The 21751-nt window shown below is 43.4% G+C and overlaps 1 protein-coding gene across 1 annotated transcript in view; it reads left to right on the forward strand.

The window, feature by feature from the left end:
* The window catches only part of LOC145360388 (glutamate receptor ionotropic, delta-1-like), an 800432-nt gene that overhangs the window by 344618 nt on the left and 434063 nt on the right, over positions 1-21751 (forward strand). The window contains exon 3 of the mRNA XM_080215582.1: positions 9259-9543. Coding sequence (XP_080071708.1) covers positions 9259-9543 — 285 coding nt within the window. The remainder of the gene's footprint in view (positions 1-9258; positions 9544-21751) is intronic.

Genomic DNA, 21751 nt, shown 5'->3' on the forward strand with positions numbered 1-21751 from the left:
TTCTTTGTTATGGGTGAGGATTTTTCAATGTTATCTCCTTCACTTTTCCTTTTCAATGCAGCCCTCTGGTTCTTATCTTACTGCGGCCCCATCTTTGTGCCTCATTTTTTGTTCTTTCACAGTATTTAGGCAAGGTTAGCTACACCTGCATTTGTTGTCCATTATTTGTTGTCCCAAATTATTTCCCTCGTCAACCTATCTTGTCTTATCCTGTCTCTGTCTCTGGACACCAATCTAATCCAGTGCGTCTTCAGTTAGGTGCCTGAATTCTTCCAATTCTTGTTCAGTATCTAATCCTCTCATTGTTGCTATGATTAGGATTCTCAGACCAGCTGGATTGCTTATTTAGTTTGATGTTTGGAATCTCCTGAGAGTTAGCAGTGAATGAACCTATATTGGAATGAAAGTCCATCATTTATTAATAGAGTGAATGTGATGTCTAATGTTAATTACCTTTCAGTCGTGCCTTAGTTTGAAGAAGTCTCTGATAAAGGGTCAGTATCTTATGTTTAGCATGAAACAATGTCCGGCATCAATTTACCCTGAAAATTTACCCTGAATAGGGAACTCGATTTAGCATCAGTTCAAATAGAAAAATTGCCAGGGTCAAATCATAACCTGTAAGGCTATTCAGACTTGGAAGTGTCTGTAGTTTGGATTGTGTGAACTCTGTAAAGGGTTAATGTTAATGATAACTACTAAGACTGTGCAAGGAGTCACGTAAGAAGTCTCACAACACCAGGTTAAAGTCCAATCAGTTTATTTGATAGTAAACCCACGAGCTTTTGGGATTTGCCCCTTCGTCAGGTGATTGGAGAGCTCTGGTCTCAAACAGAGCATATAGAAGGCACACACAGTTTAGACAATACTGATTGAATGCAAGTCTTTATAGCTAACCTGCTATTCAAGTCTTAAAGATGCAGACAATGTGAGTGGAGATAGCATTAGGCATAGGTTAAAGAGATGTGTATTGTCTCCAGACAGGACAGTAAGTGAGATGTTGCAAGTTCAAGGCAAGTCCTGGGGGTTACAGATAGTGTGACATGAACACGATCCCAGTTGAGGCCGTCCTCATGTGTGCAGAACTTGGCTATCAGTTTCTGCTCAGCGACTCTGCGTTGTCGTGTGTCGTGAAGGCCGCCTTGGAGAATGCTTATCTGAAGATCAGAGACCGAATGCCCGTGACTGCTTAAATGTTCGCCAACATGAAGGGAACAGTCTTGCCTGGTGATTGTCGAGTGATGTTCGTTCATCCGTTGTTGTAGCGTCTGCATGGTCTCCCCAATGTACCATGCTTCGGGACATTCTTTCCTGCAGCGTATTAGGTAGACAAGGTTGGCTGCATTACAAGAGTATGTGCCATGTACCTGGTGGATGGTGTTCTCACGTGAGATGATGTCATCCATGTCGATGATCCAGCATGTCTTGCAGAGAAACGATGACTGAGAGGTACCTTGGATAGCAATGCCTTTGTCTTAACCTTCATAAACAGCTAATCTGTAAATAAATGTGTATTTAACAATAGACCATCATCCCCGACAAGATCTCTTCCAGAATAAGAAGCTAATGTGTCTCAGGATAAAATCCTTATAACAGGTGGTCACAGCAATGACTGCACCCACAGAGAAACAGCAGAAAACAGCAGGAAAAGTTTCAAGTGAAACCAAGGTCAAACCCAGCAACCACAGCAGAGATAACAAAGCAATGAGAGCAGCCCAGTGCCTGCCAAGACAAGCAGTGTAAGAAAGGCAACCTCAATTCAGGATTACTGCTTTGATCCTACCAGAATCATTACAAAATATAAAGAGCTAAAGATAGTCCGTGCAGTGGCAAGATTAGCCAAGAACTTTTATCCTGTACTGCAGCACCCCAGGTCTCACAAGAGGACAGAGATGAACTTTGATGCATGAGGTTGTGAGTATAGCAGAAGATGTGCTGGTTAGAGGGGGTGAATGAAGAGACAGACTCCTACAAGAAGGCCATTGGAGCTTTTGACCCATACTTAGTAAAAATATTGTCATTAAACAGGTGAAGTGTTATCACTGTGGTCGAAAACAGGGTGCTGGCATTGAGAGATTCATTAGTGTATTTTACCACTTTGTCGAAAATTCAGAGAATGGGACACTAAAAGATGACCTGGATAGAGATCGAATAGCTATTAACATTTTACATGAGAATCTCTTATAACCTCGGGAAGATTTGAATTGAAGCAAGGCAGACAGACTGAGGAGCAGAGGCAGAATGAGGCTTTTGTCAGAGACAAAAAATTCTACAAAATCTTGCAAAAACAGCTGGATGAAGTTGTTTGGTGTGTAGGCTGCAGCAAGTCAGCAATGAGAAATGCCCAGAAAGGGTACTACTCTCCAATTTCCGATGTTTCTGCTGTGGCAGGGAGAAAGTCTACAAGCGAGAAGAATGCCCTGTCTGAATTGCACAATTTGATGTAGCAAATTAAAAGTGGTCTGCCATTGCAGGAAATCAGTGTTTACAAGACAAATGGAGAAATCTGATCAACAAATCTCCATTCAAGAAATTGAAGACCTTGACGACCAGGAAAGCACCTTCCTAGGAGACAGAAAGAGAAATACAGACCAGTATTAGAGTACTGACATTGATGAAAATGGATATTTGACCCTGTTGAAGGTGGACACAGGAGCTGGTGTCTCAGTGTTATGTGGCAGAGTTTCATGACTGAATAGAGTGTAGGTTCAACCATCCTCAATTCAACTTCAGTGTCCAGCAAGGTGGGGGAATGTTCAAGGCCAGCTAGATCCGACACTGGAATACAGAGGGAAGGATGCTTCTGAAACATTGTGCTATCAAGAACCAAGAATATTCTTTGTTGAGGAGAAAACATAGCCTGCATAACCCTGAACTTACTTCTGAAAGCAGGTAATGCCAATGTTGAAGTGGAATTGAGGGGAAATTCCCCACACAGGTTATGATTTGACCCACACTTTTTACAGGCTTAGTTTATCTAAAATCCATGTGTTACATTATACTCAAGACAAGTGTTTAGTTTCTTTGCCTAATCTGGCCTGAAAGATAGTCAGGAATAAGAGTGAGATGATGCTGCAACAAGGAGTTATTTTGTCAGTGACTAAACCAACCAGCTGGTACTCTGTTAAGATACTAGCCCTGAATCCTAATGGCTCCATTTGTATCTACATTGACAGGGCAATTGACAGAGAAATACATCTGATGGTTTTGGTAGATGAGAATCTGGCCAAACTTGCAAAAAGCACCTTATTCACCAAATTTGACATCGAAGGCATGTTTTGGCATTGCCATTTGACCAGGAGTCCAAACGCTTAACTACTTTCAAAACATCCTTTGGACAGAACTGTGTAACCATCTGTCGTTTGGCACCACACCTGCCCCTGAACTATTGCAAAGGACAATCTCCATTATACTGGCATTATACTTCATGTGGATGACATTTTGATACAAGGTCAATGAAACAAGAACACCGTGAACAAGTCAGGGAAGTCTTACTCACATTGCAAGAGGCTGGTGAGAAATACTGGCATCTGAGGGGTTATATTAAAGCGAATGATGCATCAAAACAGCCACTCAAATGTCTGCAACTCATTTATTTTAGAGGGGGTGAATTTTTGGTTTTGCCTCTTGGGCAGAGTGGGCATAGTCAGTTATAGGCGCCATCCCACTTCTTTCATTAGATCTTTCGCGTCCATCCAAACCACCAAAAGAGTTAAGAAGACTGGGTTAATCTTCTTTTCCGAGATACAGACAATATTAACATTGTGCACTGCAAGAAACATTTTCTTTTGTTTAAACTAATTGTCTGTTGATGTTACATAATGATTAGGATTATGTCGTGAATAATGAGCTGGAAACAGTCATAATTAATGCCTGATGAATATTTGTGCTGGAATTTTACCCGGAATTGTGTGGTAGCAACAAGGGAATCCCTTGAGGAGAGACAGAAAAATCCGCCCTTAGGGAATGTGTACAAGAACAAATTAAAACTGTTTCATAAACTTCTGTCCTGTAAACTTGAAAAAGAGCTGCTGCTTAAACTCATAACATGAAGTATTCCATTTGGAGTATTGTGGGAAGTTTTGGGCCCAATATTTAAGGAAGGATGTGATGGTCATGGAAAGGATCCAGAGAAGGTTCACAAGGATGAAGAGCTTGTTGTATGAGGAACGGCTGAGGACTCTGGGTCTGTACTCATTGGAGTTTAGAAGGATAACGGGGGGGATCTTATTGAAACTTACAGGATACTGTGAGGCCTGGATAGAGTGGATATGGAGAAGATGTTTCCTATTGTAGGAAAAACTAGAACCAGTGGGCACAACCTCAGGCTAAAGCCTTTAAAACAGAGATGAGGAGGAATTTCTTCAGCCAGAGAGTGGTGAATCTGTGGGACTCTTTGTCACAGAAGGCTGTGGAGGCTGGGTCATTGAATGCCTTTAAGACAGAGTTAGATAGATTCTTGATTAATAAGGGGATCAGGGGCTTGGGGAAAAGGCAGGGGAATGGGGATGAGAAAAATATCAGCCATGATTGAATGGCGGAGCCGATTCGATGGGTTGAGTGGCCCAAGTCTGATACTATGTCTTATGGTCTTATGGTCTTGATTTATCAATATTTAAAATGGAAGAAAATGCCATTTTGTGGATTGAATGCTGTCATTTCTGAATTCTTTAAATAATACATGACACAAAATCCCCTTCCTGTGCTTGTTAGCTAAAGGCCCAGTTTGAATTCTATTGGGATGTTCTCATCAGGATTCCTAGTGAATGCATTCCTTTACTCGGGCAAGTCATAACCCATTAGTAACTGCCAATAAACTGGCAATCGTACTCAACAGGCTAGTAGCTGTGAGAGGAGGCAGTGGTATACAGTTAGAAGTTTCTCATCTCAGTTATCCTAATGGGGAGCCCAGTCTGAGTATCACCTTCATGTTTATAGGACAGCGATCGTTGGACTCAAACACTCAGCTGTGAAATCAGTCCCAAGTTAAAGTCATTCATTCTGTTCTCACCCCATTACAGTTAAATCACCAATTTACAAGACAGAGTCAATGGTATTGGGTGAGATGTAGGGAGACACATGTAATGTAACACCACCACCAGCAGAAAGATGTCACTACAGTGTGACACGTTTACATGACACTTTCTGATATAAATACGGACGTAGGAATTTATAATGACGTGTGTGCAGGTATGAGATATAGAGAAAAGCTTATGCAATAATATTTTGCAAACATCTCAAAGCGAGAAATCCTAGAGTCATCCTTCATGTGGCAGTAGAGTGTTTGTGGGGTTGACTTCTGCGTCTGGCCTGTCATGGGCCAGTTCCTGTGATTTCCTTCTGAAACCTTATGGACGAAAAGGGATTGGTTTCGGTTAGTGGGTCATTGTTTTGTAACTGGTCGGCGCAACATCGTGGGCCGAAGGGCCTGTTCTGCGCTGTTATGTTCTATGTTCTATAAAAGAAGATCAGTGGGTAGCTCATTCCACAGCAGAAGAAGCGGAATGGAAAAGCTTCAAGACCCCCATCCCCTCCGCACCACCCACTTCCAGCTGTCCCTGCTCGCTTGCTATTGGCTGACTGGGAGTAGGATTGACAGGTAGTTGTCTTTAGGCCTAAAACATTACACTGTGAATGTTGAAATTGTGAAGACATTCACTGTCACTGCTGTTTAACACAGGCTCATCTGCCAATTTCATGTAAACTCCTGGATTAAAATAACAGGCAAGGAATTGCACCTTAATGTAGTAACTATTCCTAATTATTCAGCATAATTTTACAGCCATGGTTTTTGATACTAAACATCCATCGGCCACTCACATCTTCCCTGTGAGGAGCGAGATTTTCTGAATTTGTAACATGCTGCTTGTACCAGGCCAAAGGAGGAATTTAGCAAATTACCCTCTATAGTTTATTCCAAATCCTTCCAGTCAGCGAGCCGCTTCTGTTTTGGCTGTGAGTGTGAGAGTTGGAGGCCGAGAGTGCAATAAATTAATGACTCTTTTAATTACTGCTAAATGCGCTGCTCCTGTGGCAGCAAGAGCAGCTTGTGGCCAACATTACTTGACTGCTATTAATGAGCTTGGTATTCCTTTATGTAGCCGCTACATAAGTAATAAGAGAAGTTATCTACATAACTACGTACAGTAATCTGGTAATCATTCTCTTACATTCTGCCCTGTTCTTTAGCGTTTATTTAAAGTTTATTTATTAATCACAAGTAGGCTTAAATTAACACTGCAATGAAGTTACTGTGAAAATCTCATGGTCGCCGCACTCTAGCACCTGTTTGGGTCAATGCACCAAACCAGCATGTCTTTCAAACTGTGCGAGGAAACCAGAGCACCCAAAGGAAACCCACGCAGGTATGGGAAGAACATGCAAATGCCACACAGCAGTGACCCGAGGCCAGAATTGAACCCAGGTCCCTGGCACTCAGAGGCAGCAGTGCTAACCACTGTCTACTGTGCCACCCCTGTTCAGTGACAGAGTTAAATGCTACTTTCAAGTAAATGATCCACAGTAGCAGAAGCAGCTTTGCGAAGAGTGTCAGGGCACTGCACAGGGAACAGAGAAGATTTATAGGATCGGGGATTTTAGTTATTGGTGAGATTAGTGAAGTGGCCCAGTAGCACAGTGGTTAGCATTGCTGTCTCACAGTACTAGGGATCCAGGTTCAATTCCCGGCTTGGGTCACCATCTATGCAGAGTCTGCATGTTCTCCCCACATCTGTGTGGGTTTCCTCCATGTGCTCCGATTTCCTGCCACAGTGTGAAAGATGTGCTGGTTAGGTACATTGACCCGAACAGGCGCCAGAGTATGGCGAATAAAGGATTTTCACAGTAACTTCATTGGGGTGTCAGAAGTTGCAGTGAGACATAGATAGGATGCGAGATTGGTCGGAGAAGTAGCAGATGGACTTCAACGCGGATAAATGTGTAGTGGCCCATTTTGGCAGGTCCAATGGGATAAAGGACCACAACATCAAGGGTAGGAGTCTTAGCAGTGTTGAGGAGCAGAAGGACTGTGTGGTCTGGGTCCATAGGACTCTTAAATCAGCCTCGCGGGTAGAGGATGTGGTCATGAAGGCGTATGGTGTGATAGCCTTCATTAATCGAGAGATTGAGTTTAGGAGTCAGGAGGTAATGCTGCAACTTTATAAGACCCTTGTCAGACCCCTCTTGGAGTACTGTGCGCAGTTCTGGTAGCCTCACTACAGGAAGGATGTGGAAGCTATAGAGAGGGTGCAGAGGAGATTCACAAGGATGTTGTCTGGATTGGGAGGCATACCTTATGAAGATAGGTTGAGGGAGCTAGGTCTCTTCTCCCTGGAGAGACGAAGGTTGAGAGGTGACCTGAGAGAGGTTTATAAAATGTTGAGAGACATAGGTAGGGTGGATTATTGGAGGCTATTTCCCAGGGCTGAAATGGTCGCTACGAGAGGACGCAGGTTTAAGGTGCTGGGAAGCAAGTACAGAGGAGATGTCAGGGGTAAGTTTTTCACTCAGAGGGTGGTGAGTGAGTGGAATCAGCTGCTGTTGGTGGTGGTAGAGGCGAACTTGCTGGGGTCTTTTAAAAGACTTCTGGATGAGTACATGGGATTTAATGGGATTGGGAGTTATAGATAGTTCTATGGCCTGTTAGGTATGGATACGATTGGCGCAACTTGTGGGCCGAAGGGCCTGTTTGTGCTGTAGTGTTCTATGTTCTATGTTCATTGCAGTGTTAATGTAAGCTGACTTGTGACTAATAAATAAACTTAAGCGTCAATTCCTCTCAGAGAAATGGAGGGGAGATCCAATAGAGGTGCTCAAATTATGAAGGGTTTTGATAGATAAAGTGGCAGGGAAGTTATTTCTTCCAACAAGTGGGTTGATAACCAGTCATAGATTTAAAATAATTAGCACAAAAACTAGAAGAACAATGAGAAAAACATCTTCACATAGCAATTGCTAAGCTCTGAACAAACAACTTGAAAATGGTGAGGAAGCGGTTTCCATAGGAACTTTCAAATTGAATTATATTTGAGGACATATCGTCAGGGATTTGGATAAAAAGCTGGACTAAACTGGACAGATCTTCAAAAGAGCCAAGATGGCCAAGGTAGCTGAATGGTTTGCTGTAAGGCTCAATGAGAACTGAGAGTGCATCTCATGCAGGTCAGAATTTTAAACAGTACATCATGCAGCAAATAGCGCTTCAATCAAACAGTGAGAGAACAGGCCACAGGTTACAATAAGGGACAGTTTCAGAACCAATGTCTGAAACTGTGTGGGACTAGCATTTGGAACAGCCCAGAGGGAAGTGGAGAGGTACTGGTAGTCCAGGAATTAGTTCAAATCCATTTTTTTGGAAGTCTTCTTTTGTGAAGAAGGAGCTAGAATGGGCACAGTAATCTTCCTCACCTGATTCCAGATTGAGATTGTTGGAGGAGAACTTTGTTGTTCTACATTCTTTTCAGCTGCAGAGAAACAAGTAACGGAAAGAAAATGAGAAGAGAGAGGGAAGAATTATGGGTGAAATTCTCTGGCTTGGTGTCACGGCCAATATTTACCCCTCAACCATGTTCATTATATCAAACATCTATCTCATTGTGAGACCCTGTTGTGTGCAAATTGGTTTCTTAAGGAAATACTTGGGTGGCTGAAAAGTGCTTTCTGATTGTCTCAGATTTTGAAATGTGCTATAATGTGTGTAATTAAACACGCCCAGGGCAGGTACAGCATTAATTAGACACAGAATAAAGTTCCAACTATATTGTCCCATCAAACACACCCAGAGTAGGTACAGTAAGTGTTAGACACAGTAAATTTCTCTGTGCCTGTATGGCGCAATGTAATCTTATCTGGTTTGCCAGCATAACATTTTAAGTTCCTTGTGCAGTTTTCCCTGTGGAAGGTGATTAATCTATGTAATTATTGTGAAATTAGTTGTGTAGAGTTATGGCAGTCTGGTTTTCCAAACTACTTTTCTTCATTGACCTCTGCAGTCTGCAGAATGTGGGGATTTTTTAAATCTGGGCTTGAGTAAAATTCTGGTGGACAGAAGCTGTTGCCACACAAAGCAAAAATCAAAGACAGAACCACCTTGGATTCTGACATTCCCCCTGTGCAGTGGCAGAGTAATGAGGCTAGTTTTACACTCACTGTTTCAGCTGTACCCTCCACTTAATTATCGCCAAACTACCACTTCATCATATTAATGTCCTTTTTACCCAACAGTTGGGGATTAATTGTTTCTTTCTTTTTGTGTGACAGCATGTGACCTGATGACTCAAGGAATCCTCGCCCTGGTATCTTCCACTGGATGCACCTCAGCCACTGCCCTCCAGTCTCTCACAGACACCATGCATATTCCTCATCTCTTTGTACAGCGCAGTAATGCAGGCTCTCCTCGTACTGCCTGTCAGCTCATCCAGAATCCCGACCTGGAGGAGTACACACTTCCTGCTCGACCTCCTGTCCGAATCGGGGATGTCACACTTCGACTAGTCAATGAGCTTCGGTGGCAGAAGTTCATTGTTTTCTACGACAGCAACTATGGTGAGTGATTTGCCGCAGAATGCAGCAGGTCAGCTAACTCCACACTTTGTGCAGGTTTACACTCAACCAACTACTGTCAGGCCGAACTGTAACTCCAAGAATAATCCTTCAAACTAAAACTCAGATCCAATTGTCAAATCTATCCCATTGGTTAGGTTTTAAAAACTTGGTTTGCAAGTACAGTCAAAACAACCTCAAAAAGAAGTGTGAAAATCTTTTAAATGTTTCATCATTTTCAGTGTTAAGATCTTGATGGAATTCTCCCAAAAAAATCCCCAAGTGTCGAATTTGTGTGAAAACTGGAGTAAATCCCACTATTTTTTCAGTGGGAGCTTCAAAATAACTCTCTCTGACGCAGCACTTCAGAGTGTCCCAGTGTAATTCACTCCAGAATTCAAGGGGAGGGCTTATTGCCACCCGAGAAGCTGGCAGCATAGCTCTGAGCGGGCCACTGTGCTTTTGTTGCCAAGATCAGTGCATCAGCAGTGACCCTGCACTGCCATCCTCCTAATTGGTGGCCAGCTCGATCGCTGGCCAGCCCTGCAATCCCCTCATGCCTGGCTTTCCAGCAGTGCCCCCCTTCCCCCCCAACTCCCAAAGGTCCAATCGCTGGCCCCTCAACAATGGTCTGGCACAGCCACAACTCCCACACTCCCCCCCCTCCCCTGCCCAGCAGCCCCGATCTGCTGCCTCCCACCAGATCCCTCCCATACCCCACTAGTTGTCCTAACACCACCCCCCCACCTCACTCGAAGTCCCAAACCCCCATGCCACCCTCCTCCCCCACCAATCCCTATGCAGAGTGACAGCGGGACCCTCCAACCCAACTGATGTCCCCACCACCCCCCATAGGCTGCAGCCCCTTGTCACAGTCCTGTGCCCAATGTGCAGTGGCAAGGTGCCCCCAGCTATTGGCACTTTGCCTCTTGGGCAGTGCCGGGGGCACAGGCTGCCATTGACAGGGTGCCAATGGCAACCTCCTGCTGCCCCAGTCTCTGGGAGGCCCCTTCACTCCAGCAGGGTCAGGCCACGAGCTCCCCAAATGTGGGGAGCCAGTCTGATCCCCGCCACAGTGAAATGCTCCTCGCGGGATGAGAAATGCTATTGGACCCAGAGAATTCAGTCTCGGTCTCTCTAATCACATTTAAAGTATATGGTAACGTGCATTAGCATAATATATCCACTTCCCTGCCAATTTCCAGTGCGGATGTGCTGGGAGATGCGAGCGGTCTGGGAGAATCACCCCCCACTCTCGTGTTTTGTTTATGTTAAATTGCAACATGAATAACATAGTTTTGACTCCCAGACTGTGGTACATACAATATTCATCTGAACTTTGTGAATGTTTTGATCAAATTGTAACACAAATTTTCAAAATAATCATTCATTCATTACCTGTGATTCGGTTACATAAGGAATAATCCAGAATCTGAAACTCCCCCTATTGGCAAGGTTTGAGTTTGACATGAACTTACTTTCTCCCCAGTTTCGGAGTCTGTGATTGCTTTGAATGAGAGTGGAAGGAGTGAAGAGTATCTCGTATCCTGATTAATGTTGATATTAGTGGAAGAGGTTCCCTGGGTTGTGGCAAGCTTGTAGTCGCCAGTCCTTCACCTAACACAGCCTTGTGTCCCCTCTGAAAATCTTATTTCAACATCTCTGTCAGGAATGCTATAACAGACTGTTGAAGTGGACAGTAAGAAATCTGAAAGGTTGTACAATAAATAAATGCAGCACTTGAATTGCCTGAAGCAATATGAACAGAGGGTGCACAACATAACGAGGGGAAAGATGTCTGGTACATTTCATGATTGATACGCAGCAGAGAACTTTGTGCCATCGAGTCATGTCAGGAACAAGAGCAGAATGTGCCGTCTTCCTGTTAGAGGAGATAAACATTTTACTACCAATTACTTTCTCATCTGTGCATCTGTTGTTTCTATGCTAAAAGGATGAAGCCCTAAAGTTTAAGGTTGGGGATGGATGTGGTGGAGATGGGATGTTCGTGAACCCTCTGTTGGATAAAATAACCTTTGCTGTTCTTTCAACCACCATCCTTGTATCCAGTCCAGTCCAAACCTCATCTGGTCATTGGATAGCTGGACAACACTGAAGTCTCCAATTACCATTTGGAAAATTGGAATGTTCTTCACATTTCCTGTTCTGACACTTTCACATCTCTAATCCTCAGGTAACTGGGGATTTATTGTGCCCTTGATTCAGACCAAGTAAATTGACAATCATGAAGTATCAGAAGGATTGTCAGAGAGTGTTGGCCCAGACTGATGCTACTGTGCTGAATTCAGGCATTGCGAAGGGTTATCAGCAGCCAGAGATTGTGACAGCTGTGTGAGTTAGATTAAAGAGCTCCAGATGAGGGGATTTCCTTGTAAAGCACGCAGGGAAATCTTTAGGGATCAGACAGTGAACTCAGGCCATGTTTGAATAACTGCCAGAACTGACAGCTCCGTGCTCGATTGAGTGGATAAACACAGCAAGAAATCTCACAACACCAGGTTAAAGTCCAACAGGTTTATTTGGTAGCAAACACCACTAGCTTTTGGAACGCTGCTCCTTTGTCAGGTGAGTGGGAGTTCTGTTCATAAACACGGCATATGAAGACACAAACTCAATTTACAAAATAATGGTTGGAATGTGATTTTTTATAGGTAATCAAGTCTTAAAGGTACAGACAATGTGAGTGGAGAGCACATTAAGTACAGGTTGAAGAGATGTGTATTGTCTCCAGCCAGGTCAGTTAGAGAGATTTTGCAAGCCCAGGCAAATCGTGCGGGTTACAGGTAGTGCTACATGAACCCAAAATCCTGGGTGAGGCCATCCTCATGTGTGCAGAACTTGGCTATCAGTTTCTGCTCAGCGACTCTGTGTTGTCGTGTGTCGTGACAGCCACTTTGGAGAACGCTTACCCAAGATCAGAGGCCGGATGCCCGTGACTGCTGAAGTGTTAGCCAACAGGAAGAGAACACTCTTGGCAGGTAATTGTCAAGTGGTGTTCATTCATCCATTGTCACAGTGTTTGCATGGTCTCCCCAATGTACCATGCCTCAGGACATCCTTTCTTGCAGCAAATTAGGTAGACCACGTTGGCCGAGATGCAAGAATATGTCCCGTGTACCTGGTGGATGGTGTTCTCATGTGAGTTGATGGCATCCGTGTTGATGATCCGGCACGTCTTCGAGGTTGCTGTGGCAGGGTTGTGTGGTGTCGTGGTTACTGTTCCCCCAGAGGCTGGGTAGTTTAAAAAATTTTTTTTTTAACCTTTATTCCAATCCAATCCAATTCAGAGTCCCAACAAGTTGGGACATTCCTGATCCAAGCTGACAAGACAGGGCTCTCACCACCTGTCTTGGGCTTGATCTACATGATCCAAGCTGATTGGAGTAGGCTCCTCCTCCAAAGCTTGATCTTATTTGCATCTTAGTCAAAAGGCCAAGATGCCACTTTAAAAAATTGCTTCAAAAGAAGCTGAAATGTAACCTAATGACTTCAACCAAGTGCAGCATGTCGATACTATACTTGATCTTAGCCAAAAGCGGCATCTCGGCCACTGTTTTGTACAGCTGCAACATGACCTCATGGCTCTGAAACTCAAACCCTCTACCAATAAAAGCTCACACACCGTACGCCTTCTTAACAACCCTGTCAACCTGGGTGTCAACATTCAGGGGTCTATGCACTTGGACACCGAGATCTCTCTAGTCAACCACACTACCAAGTAACTTACCCAGTATTCTGTGTTCCTGTTACTCCTTCCAAAGTGAATCACTTCACACTTTTCCACATTAAACTCCATTTGCCACCTCTCAGCCCAGCTCTGCAGCTTATCTATGTCCCTCTGTAACCTGCAACATCCTTCAACTGTTCACAACTCCACTGACTTCAGTGTCATCTGCAAATTTACAAACCCATCCTTCTACACCCCCATCCAGGTAATTTATAAAAAATAACAAACATCAGTGGCCCCAAAACAGATCTTTGCAGCACACCACTAGTAACTGAACTCTAGGATGAACATTTCCCATCAACCACCACCCTCTGTCTTCTTGCAGCTAGCCAAATTCTGATCCAAACTGCTAAATCACCCTCAATCCCATGCCTCTGTATCTTCTGCAATAGCTTACTGTGGGGAATCTTATCAAACGCTTTACTGAAATTCATATACACCACATCAACTGCTTTACCCTCATCCACCTCTTTCGTCACCCTCTCAAAGAACTCAATAAGGTTTGTGAACCACTACCTACCCTTCTCAAAACCGTGCTGACTATCCCTAATCAAATTATTCCTTTATAGATGATTATAAATCATCTCTTATAATCCTTTCCAAAACTTTGCCCACAACAGAAGTAAGGCTCACTGGTCTATAATTACCAGGGTTGTCTCTACTCTCCTTGAACAAGGGGACAACATTTGCTAACTTCCAATCTTCGGGCACTATTCCTGTAGACAATGACGATCTAAAGTTCAAAGCCAAAGGCTCTGCAATCTCCTCCCTAGCCTCCCAGAGAATCCTAGGATAAATCCCAAGCGGCCCAAGTGACTTATCTATTTTCATACCTTCCAGAATTGCCAACACCATCTCCTTATGAACCTCAATCCTGTCTAGTCTAATAGCCTGTATCTCAGTATTCCCCTCGACAACGTTGTCTTTTTCCTGTGTGAATACTGAGGAAAAATATTCATTTAGTACCTCTCCTATCTCTTCGGATTCCACGCACACCTTCCCACTATTGTCCTTGACTGACCCTAATCTTACCCTAGTCATTCTTTTATTCCCGACATACTTATTGAAAGCTTTAGGGTTTTCCTTGATCCTATCTTCCAAAGACTTCTCATGTCCCCTCCTGGCTCTTCTTAGCTCTCTCTTTAGGTCTTTCCTGGCTAACTCGTCTAAACACAATCTGTCTCTGTAAATTTTCAACTGATCCAAAGTCTCAACAGCTTCCTGGGGGCAAAACTTCCAGATGTAAAGACTGAAGAAGCTCGATTGGAAAGGAACATAGTTTATTACAGAATGCAAAGTAAAACCATTCCGGTGGTGTACGCACACTCGTCCCTACCTGGGACACTTCAGCAGGCCCAGTCCTGTTTAGGGCAACATGACATAATGTCACCAATGTTGAGTTTTCTGGGTCCATGCCAAGATTTGCATGGTGAATACTGGCAGAGTGCCCGTGAAGTTCAGAATCATGACAACTTCATTCATCTTCCGGGGAAAAGTTAGGGTGATGGGTAGCGGCAGGTGGCTCAAGGCATCCGCATTGGTGAGGTGCCTTCCTAGATGATGTTCTAAAGTATATTCATAGGCATCTGATAGCAGGGCCCAGTATTGGACTGATACAATGGGAATAATCACCTTGAAGAGACTCAAGAGAGGATTGTGATCAGTTAATCTGGTAAAATGACAATCACAGATGTACTGGTGGAACTTTTCCACTGTGAACACCATGGCCAAACCTTCTTTTTGATGTCGACATACTTCCTGTCTGCATTTGCCAAGGTTTGTGATGCACATGCGATCGGACATTCTGTCACATTATCTAAATGGTGCAATAATACACACCTATCCCATAGGGGGAGGCATTGCAGGTTACAAGGAGTAGTGTCAGGAGGATATAATGGACTAGTATATTTGTTGACAGCAATTGTTATTTGATGTTTACAAAGGCTACCTCTTGCAACATTTGCCATGGTCATTTCTGATTTTTTTTTAACAGTAAATGGAGGCATACCAGCAGAGTGGCCAAGTTCAGGTTGAACTTTCCATCGTCATTTATGAGACATGGGAAAGACTTGAACACCATTGTATTTCTGTTGTATATAGTCAGAGCTCCTCTTATGACCTTTAGCTTCTCTTTGACAGGGTATCATCCATCCTAGTCAATTCTGTACATGAGGCACGTTATCTCGTTGACCAGGAACACACATTTTTCCCTTTTTAATCAAACTCTAACATGCTAGACAAGTTGCTGGACAAGCCCATCCAAACTCTCCCTTTGCAGTAACTCCTCAGATTCAAACATCACCCAGAGAGTTTTAAAACTCAGACAATTGGCATGGCCCAAATTGTGCTGGGTGCATAATGCCAGGTTTCTCTAGGTGTTCCAATTCGGCCTCTACTTTAGCACGTAGGGCAAAATGGACTGGTTGTGTGTTGAAGTATTTAGGTCAGGACTTAGTGTCCATGTAGACTTTGGTCTTAGCACCTTTAATCTTCCCTCGGCCTTGGAACACTTCGGTATACTTCCCAATGACTTTGTATAAATTTCCAGTACCCATTTTTTAAAATTGATTTGATTTATTATTGTTACATGTACTAATATACATATATTGTTTCTTGAACGCGATACAGACAAAGCATATTGTACATAGAGATGGAAAGAAGAGGGTGCAGAATGTAGAATTACAGTCATAGCCAGGGTGTAGAGGAAGATCAACTCAATATGATGTAGACCCATTCAAAAGTCTGATGGCAGCAGGGAAGAAGCTGTTCTTGAGTTGGTTGGTACACGACCTCAGATTTTTGTCTCTTTTTCACGACAGAAAAAGGTGGAAGAGAGTATGTCCGGAGTGTGTGATGTCCTTGATCATGCTGGCTGCTTTTCTCAAGCAGTGGGAAGTGTAGACAGAGTCAATGATGGGAGGCGTGTTTGTGTGATGGACTGGGCTTCTTTCACAATTCTTTGTGGTTTCTTGCGGTCTTGGACAGGGCAGGAACCATACCAAGCTGTGACACAACCAAAAAGGATGTTTTCCGAGGTGCATCTGTAAAAGGTGATGAGAGTCATGGCAGACATGCCAAATTTCTTTAGACTCCTGAGAAAGCAGAGGCATTTGTGGCTTTCTTAACTATAATGTTGGTATAGGCAGGTTGTTGGTGATCTGGACACCTAAAAACTTGAAGTTTTTGTTGAGATTGAGGGAGAGATTATTGTTGCCGCACCAGTTCACCAGATTCTCTATCTCATTCGGGTACTCTGTCTCATCGTTGTTTGAGATCTAACTCACTCTAGTGGTCTCATCAGCAAACTTGAAAATTGAGTTGGTGGGGAATTTGGCCACACAATCAGAAATGTATAAGGAGTATTGTAAGGGGCTAAGAACACAGCCTTGTGGGGTACCAGTGTTGAGGATGATTGTGGAGAAGGCAATGTTGCCTATCCTTACTGACTGCGATCTGTGGGTTAAAATCATAGAGGTTTATAGCATGGAAACAGGTCCTTCGGCCCAACTTGTCCATGCCGCTCTTTTTTTTAAACCCCTATGCTAATCCCAATTGCCTGAATTTGGCACATATCCCTCTATACCCATCGTACCCATGTAACTATCTAAATGCTTATGAAAAGAGAAAATTGTACCTGCCTCTACTACTACCTCTGGCAGCTTGTTCCAGACACTCACCACACTCTGTGTGAAAAAATTGCCCCTCTGGACACTTTTGTATCTCTCCCCTCTCACCTTAAACCTATGCCCTCTAGTTTAGATTCCTCTACGTTTGGGAAAAGGTAACCTTATCTATGCCCCTCATTATATTATAGATCTCTATAAGGTCACCCCCTCAGCCTCCTATGCTTCAGAGAAAAACATCCCAGTCTGTCTAGCCTCTCCATATAATTCAAAACCATCAAGTCCTGGTGGCATCCTAATAAATCTTTTCTGCACTCTTCCTAGTTTAGTAATATCCTTTCTATAATAGGGTGACCAAAACTGCGCACACATTCCAAGTGTGGCCTTAGCAATGTCTTGTACAACTTCAATAAGACATCTTGACTCCTGTATTCAGTGTTCTGACCGATGAAACCAAGCATGTCGAATGCCTTCTTTACCACTCTGTCCACCTGTGGCACCACTTTCAAGGAGCTATGAACATGTAACCCAAGATCCTTTGTTCTGTAACTCTCTCCAGTGTCCTACCATTAACTGAGTAAGTCTTGCCCTGGTTCAATCTACTGAAATGTGTCACCTCACATTTGTCTAAATTAAACTCCATCTGCCCACTGGCCCAATTGAGCAAGATCCCGCTGCAATCGGAGATAACTTTCTTCACTGTCCACTATGCCACCAATCTTGGCGTCATCTGAAAACTTACTAACCATGCCTCCCATATTCACATACAAATCATTAATATAAATGACAAATAACAGTGGACCCAGCACTGATCCCTGAAGCACACCGCTGGTCACAGGCCTCCAGTTTGAAAAACAACCCTCCACAATCACCCTCCGGCTTCTGTCAAGAAATTTTGTATCCATTTAGATACCTCACGCTGGATCCTGTGAGATTTAACATTATACAACAACTTACCATGTGATACCTTGTCAAAGGCCTTGCTAAAGTCCATGTAGAGAACATCAACTGCACTGCCCTCATCTACCTTTTTGGTTACCCCTTCAAAAAAACTCAATCAAATTTGTGAGACATGATTTTCCAGTCAGAAAGCCATGTTGATGGTCCCTAATCAGTCCTTGCATCTCTAAATGCCTGTAGATGCTGTCTCTCAAAATACCTTCCAACAGTTTACCCATCACAGATGTGAGGCTCACTGGCCTGTTGTTCCCAGACTTTCCCCTGCACGATATTTGCCACCCTGCAATCTTCAGGCACCTCACCTGTGGCTGTCGACAATTCCACAATATCCTGAGATACACTTCATCAGGTCCCGGGGATTTATCATTGGATTTATTCATTTAGGATCTCACCCATCTCTTGTGGTTCCGTTCACAGCTGAGCTTGTTGATCATTAAGAGGCCCTACTCTCTTCTTTGTTACTCTTTTGCCCTTTATGTATTTGTAGAATCTCTTTGGATTCTCCTTTGTCTTATCTGTCAAAACAATCTCATGTCCCTTTTTTGCCCTCCTGATTTCTCTCTTAACTCTACCACTACACCTCCTATACTCTTCAAGGGATTCATTTGATCCCAGCTGCCTATGCATGTCATGTGCCTCTTTCTTCTTATTGACCAGGGCCTCAATATCCCAAGTCATCCAGGTTCCCTACTTCTGCCAGCCTTGTCCTTCACTCTAAGAGGAATGTGTTTACTCTGAAGGCCTGGTTACCACACTTTTGAAAACCTGCCATTTACCAGATGTTCCTTTGCCTGCTCAGACTCCTCCAAATGACTTTTGAAAGTTAATTGGTTAGGAAATCTAGGATCCAGTCACAGGGTGAGGAGCCAAGCCCCAGACCCTAGAGTTTGGAGAAGAGTTCAATGGTGTTATGGTGTTGAATAATGGTTTTGAAGACTGTTCTGTAGTTAATAAATAGGTGTCTGACATAGTGTCCTTGTTATCCAGGTGTTCCAGGGTTGAGTGTAGGGCCAGGGAGTTAGCACCTGCTGTGGATCCGTCGTGGTCGTAGGTAAACTATGGTGGTTCCAGGCAATCTGGGAGACCAGAAATGATTTGTGCCATGACTAGCCTTTTGAAACACTTCATAATAATGGATGTCAGAGCCACCGGCTGATAGCCATTAAGGCACACTGCCTTGCTTTTTTTTGGTACTGGGATCGTGGTCATCTTCTTGAAGCAGACAGGGAGTTCAGATTGGTATAAAGAGTGGGTGAAGATGTCTGCGATTACCCGTGCCAATTGATCCACGCAGGATCTGAGTGCTTGTCTGGGTACCCTGTCCGAGCCAGTCGCTTTCTGTGGGTTGACTTTTGAGAAGGCTGATCTGCCATATGTACTTTCAAAAATCTGTTGCCAATCTCGGTGGATTTTCTGTAACCAGTCCCTTCCCAAGAGGCTGTGCTCTGGCTTTTTATCACTGTTGAGGGGAGTCGGACTGTATGTTGCCCATACATAACTGGGCACTCAGAAGCTTTTTTTAAAACAAACTTTATTTAACAGTCCAGTTGAACAAAAGCAAAAAGAATTAGCATAATGTTTACCAATTGAAATGCTTAAACATGACAAGTTACAATTCTTAACTTTTAGCTATCTGGATTATTTCCAATTTAAGCAATAGTTATTGCAGACACAAGCTCCTCTTCAGAGTCAATTTGCAAAGAATACACAGGCTTACATGTGTTGCTAGTTTTCCAACTTTTTAACCCCTCTAGATAGAGATACAGAGAGACACCTGTCTTCTGACTCTCACACAGCAGCCTCCAGGGAAAGACCTGTCTTCACATAGTAGAACTCCAGTGAGAGAGGGGGAGAAAAGACCTCTTGCCTTTTGCAGACCTCTGGAGAAGTAATCAGCTGAAGTCCAGGAGATCCCCAAACTTCAATTTTCAGGAAGAGAGAAACAGGCAAAAAACTTCAAACTGCAACCGCCTGCTTTTGTTTTCTCTCTCTGTAAGCCTAGCTCCACCCAGAAGTATGATTTTCTTATCAATCAAGCTTATCAAACCCTACTGTGAAACCCCAGGGAACAACTCTAAGAATAACAATAATACATTCACCCAGAATAAAATAAACACAATTAACCTTCTGAATGCGCAGCATGTGGACTGCAGCCTAATCAGAGTTGAAGTATAAACACAATCTTCACCAATAACTCTGCACTTTGTACCTTGTTAGATAACTATTTAATCCAGGGGTTCCCAAACTGTGTTCCACCTGCACTGATTCCACAATAGGACCAGCCTTGAGGAAAAGTTGGGGGCCCCGAGAGCTGCTGGGGGTAGGGGGAGGGGTAGTTCCAACAGGAGGGTGAGTGGGTGAGAGTGGTGGATGAGATATGAGTGAGAGGATGAGTGAGGGTGTGTGTGTTCCATTAAAAATGGCAAGCAGGTCAGAATTGGAAGTATTTGTTGAATAAAAAAACCTTTTTATTAGAATAAATATACATGCAGTACAGAAGGAGGCCATTCAGCCCATCGAGTATGCACAGACCACAATCCCATCCAGTCCTATTCCTGTAACCCCACATATTTAGCCTGCGAGTCCCCTGACACTGGGGTCAATTTTAGCATGGCCAATCAACCTAACCCACACATCTTTGGACTGTGGGAGGAAACTAGAGCACCCAGAAGAAACCCACGCAGACATGGGGAGAATGTGCAAATTCCACACAGACACTGACCTGAGGCTGGAATTAGACCTGGGTCCCTGGTGCTGTGAGGCATCAGTGGTAACCACTGTGCCATTCTATAATACACTGAAACATCCTTTATTTAAACAAAAGCAAAATACTGCTGATGTTGGAAATCTGAAAGAAAAAGAAAATGCTGGACAAACTCAGCAGGTCTGGAACATTGTCAGCATCTGGCAACATCTGCAAGTGAATGGCAATTTCTGTCAGCATCTGGCAACATGCAGCATCTGTCAGTGGACGGCAACAGCTGTCATGCTGGAAACAAGTCAGTGTCTGGAAATATTGTAAGTGCTGGAAACATCTGTCAGTGTCTGCAAACATCTGTCAGTGAATGGCAACAGCTGTCAGTGTCTGGAAACATTGTCAGTGCTAGAAACATCTATTAAGTTTGTTTTTTGTATATTTGTACCTATTGTGCATTAATTATTATCTTTTCTGGTTTAATTTTTCAATATAATAGGTATTCAGCTGAGGCTGAACTGGTGTCTTACACAAGTTCAACATAACCTCCTCTGCAATTTCTACTCTCACTTTCCTCAGCATCCTACGATGTATCTCATCTAGTCCAGGTGTCCAGTCGGCTTAAAGTACAGATATTCTATCCAATACTATGTCATCAATTTGAAAGCCTTGATGAATTGCCTCCTTTTTCACTGCTGCCTTGGTAAAGACACCCTTTTACTACTTATCTGCCATGGAGGCCTTTGGGATTCACTCCTTTGCTGTTAGCTGACAATCTCTTTTCATATTATTTTCGCTTCTCTTATTTACTTCTTCACTTCCTCTCTGAACTGTCTATCTTCAGTGTGTTGTCCACCTGGCATTTGTCAGAAACTCACCCTTTCTTTCTCATCTTACTTTCTGGCTGGATTTTTCTGACCGTTGACTCCAGCGAGATTTTTCTATTGTCTTGCGGTCAACGGAGATTTGGAATGTCACAAAATTCTCTGCCTCTGCTGCAGTGGAAGTGTGGCGTAACCAGGCAGCAAGATCGCGCCCTCTGTCTTTTTCACCAGGAGTTGTGGAGTTGCTAATCTGACCTTTCACTTCCATGGCAATATACCAAGGCTATTCTAAACTATTCCTTCTTTAAAGGGATTCCAATATTCAGCTGTCATTTTTCTTCCAATCTTTGACTCAAATTTA

The sequence above is a fragment of the Carcharhinus amblyrhynchos genome, chromosome 31, assembly GCF_965287045.1.
Source record: "Carcharhinus amblyrhynchos chromosome 31, sCarAmb.v2.hapA, whole genome shotgun sequence".
In the NCBI taxonomy this organism is placed as follows: Eukaryota; Metazoa; Chordata; class Chondrichthyes; order Carcharhiniformes; family Carcharhinidae; genus Carcharhinus; species Carcharhinus amblyrhynchos.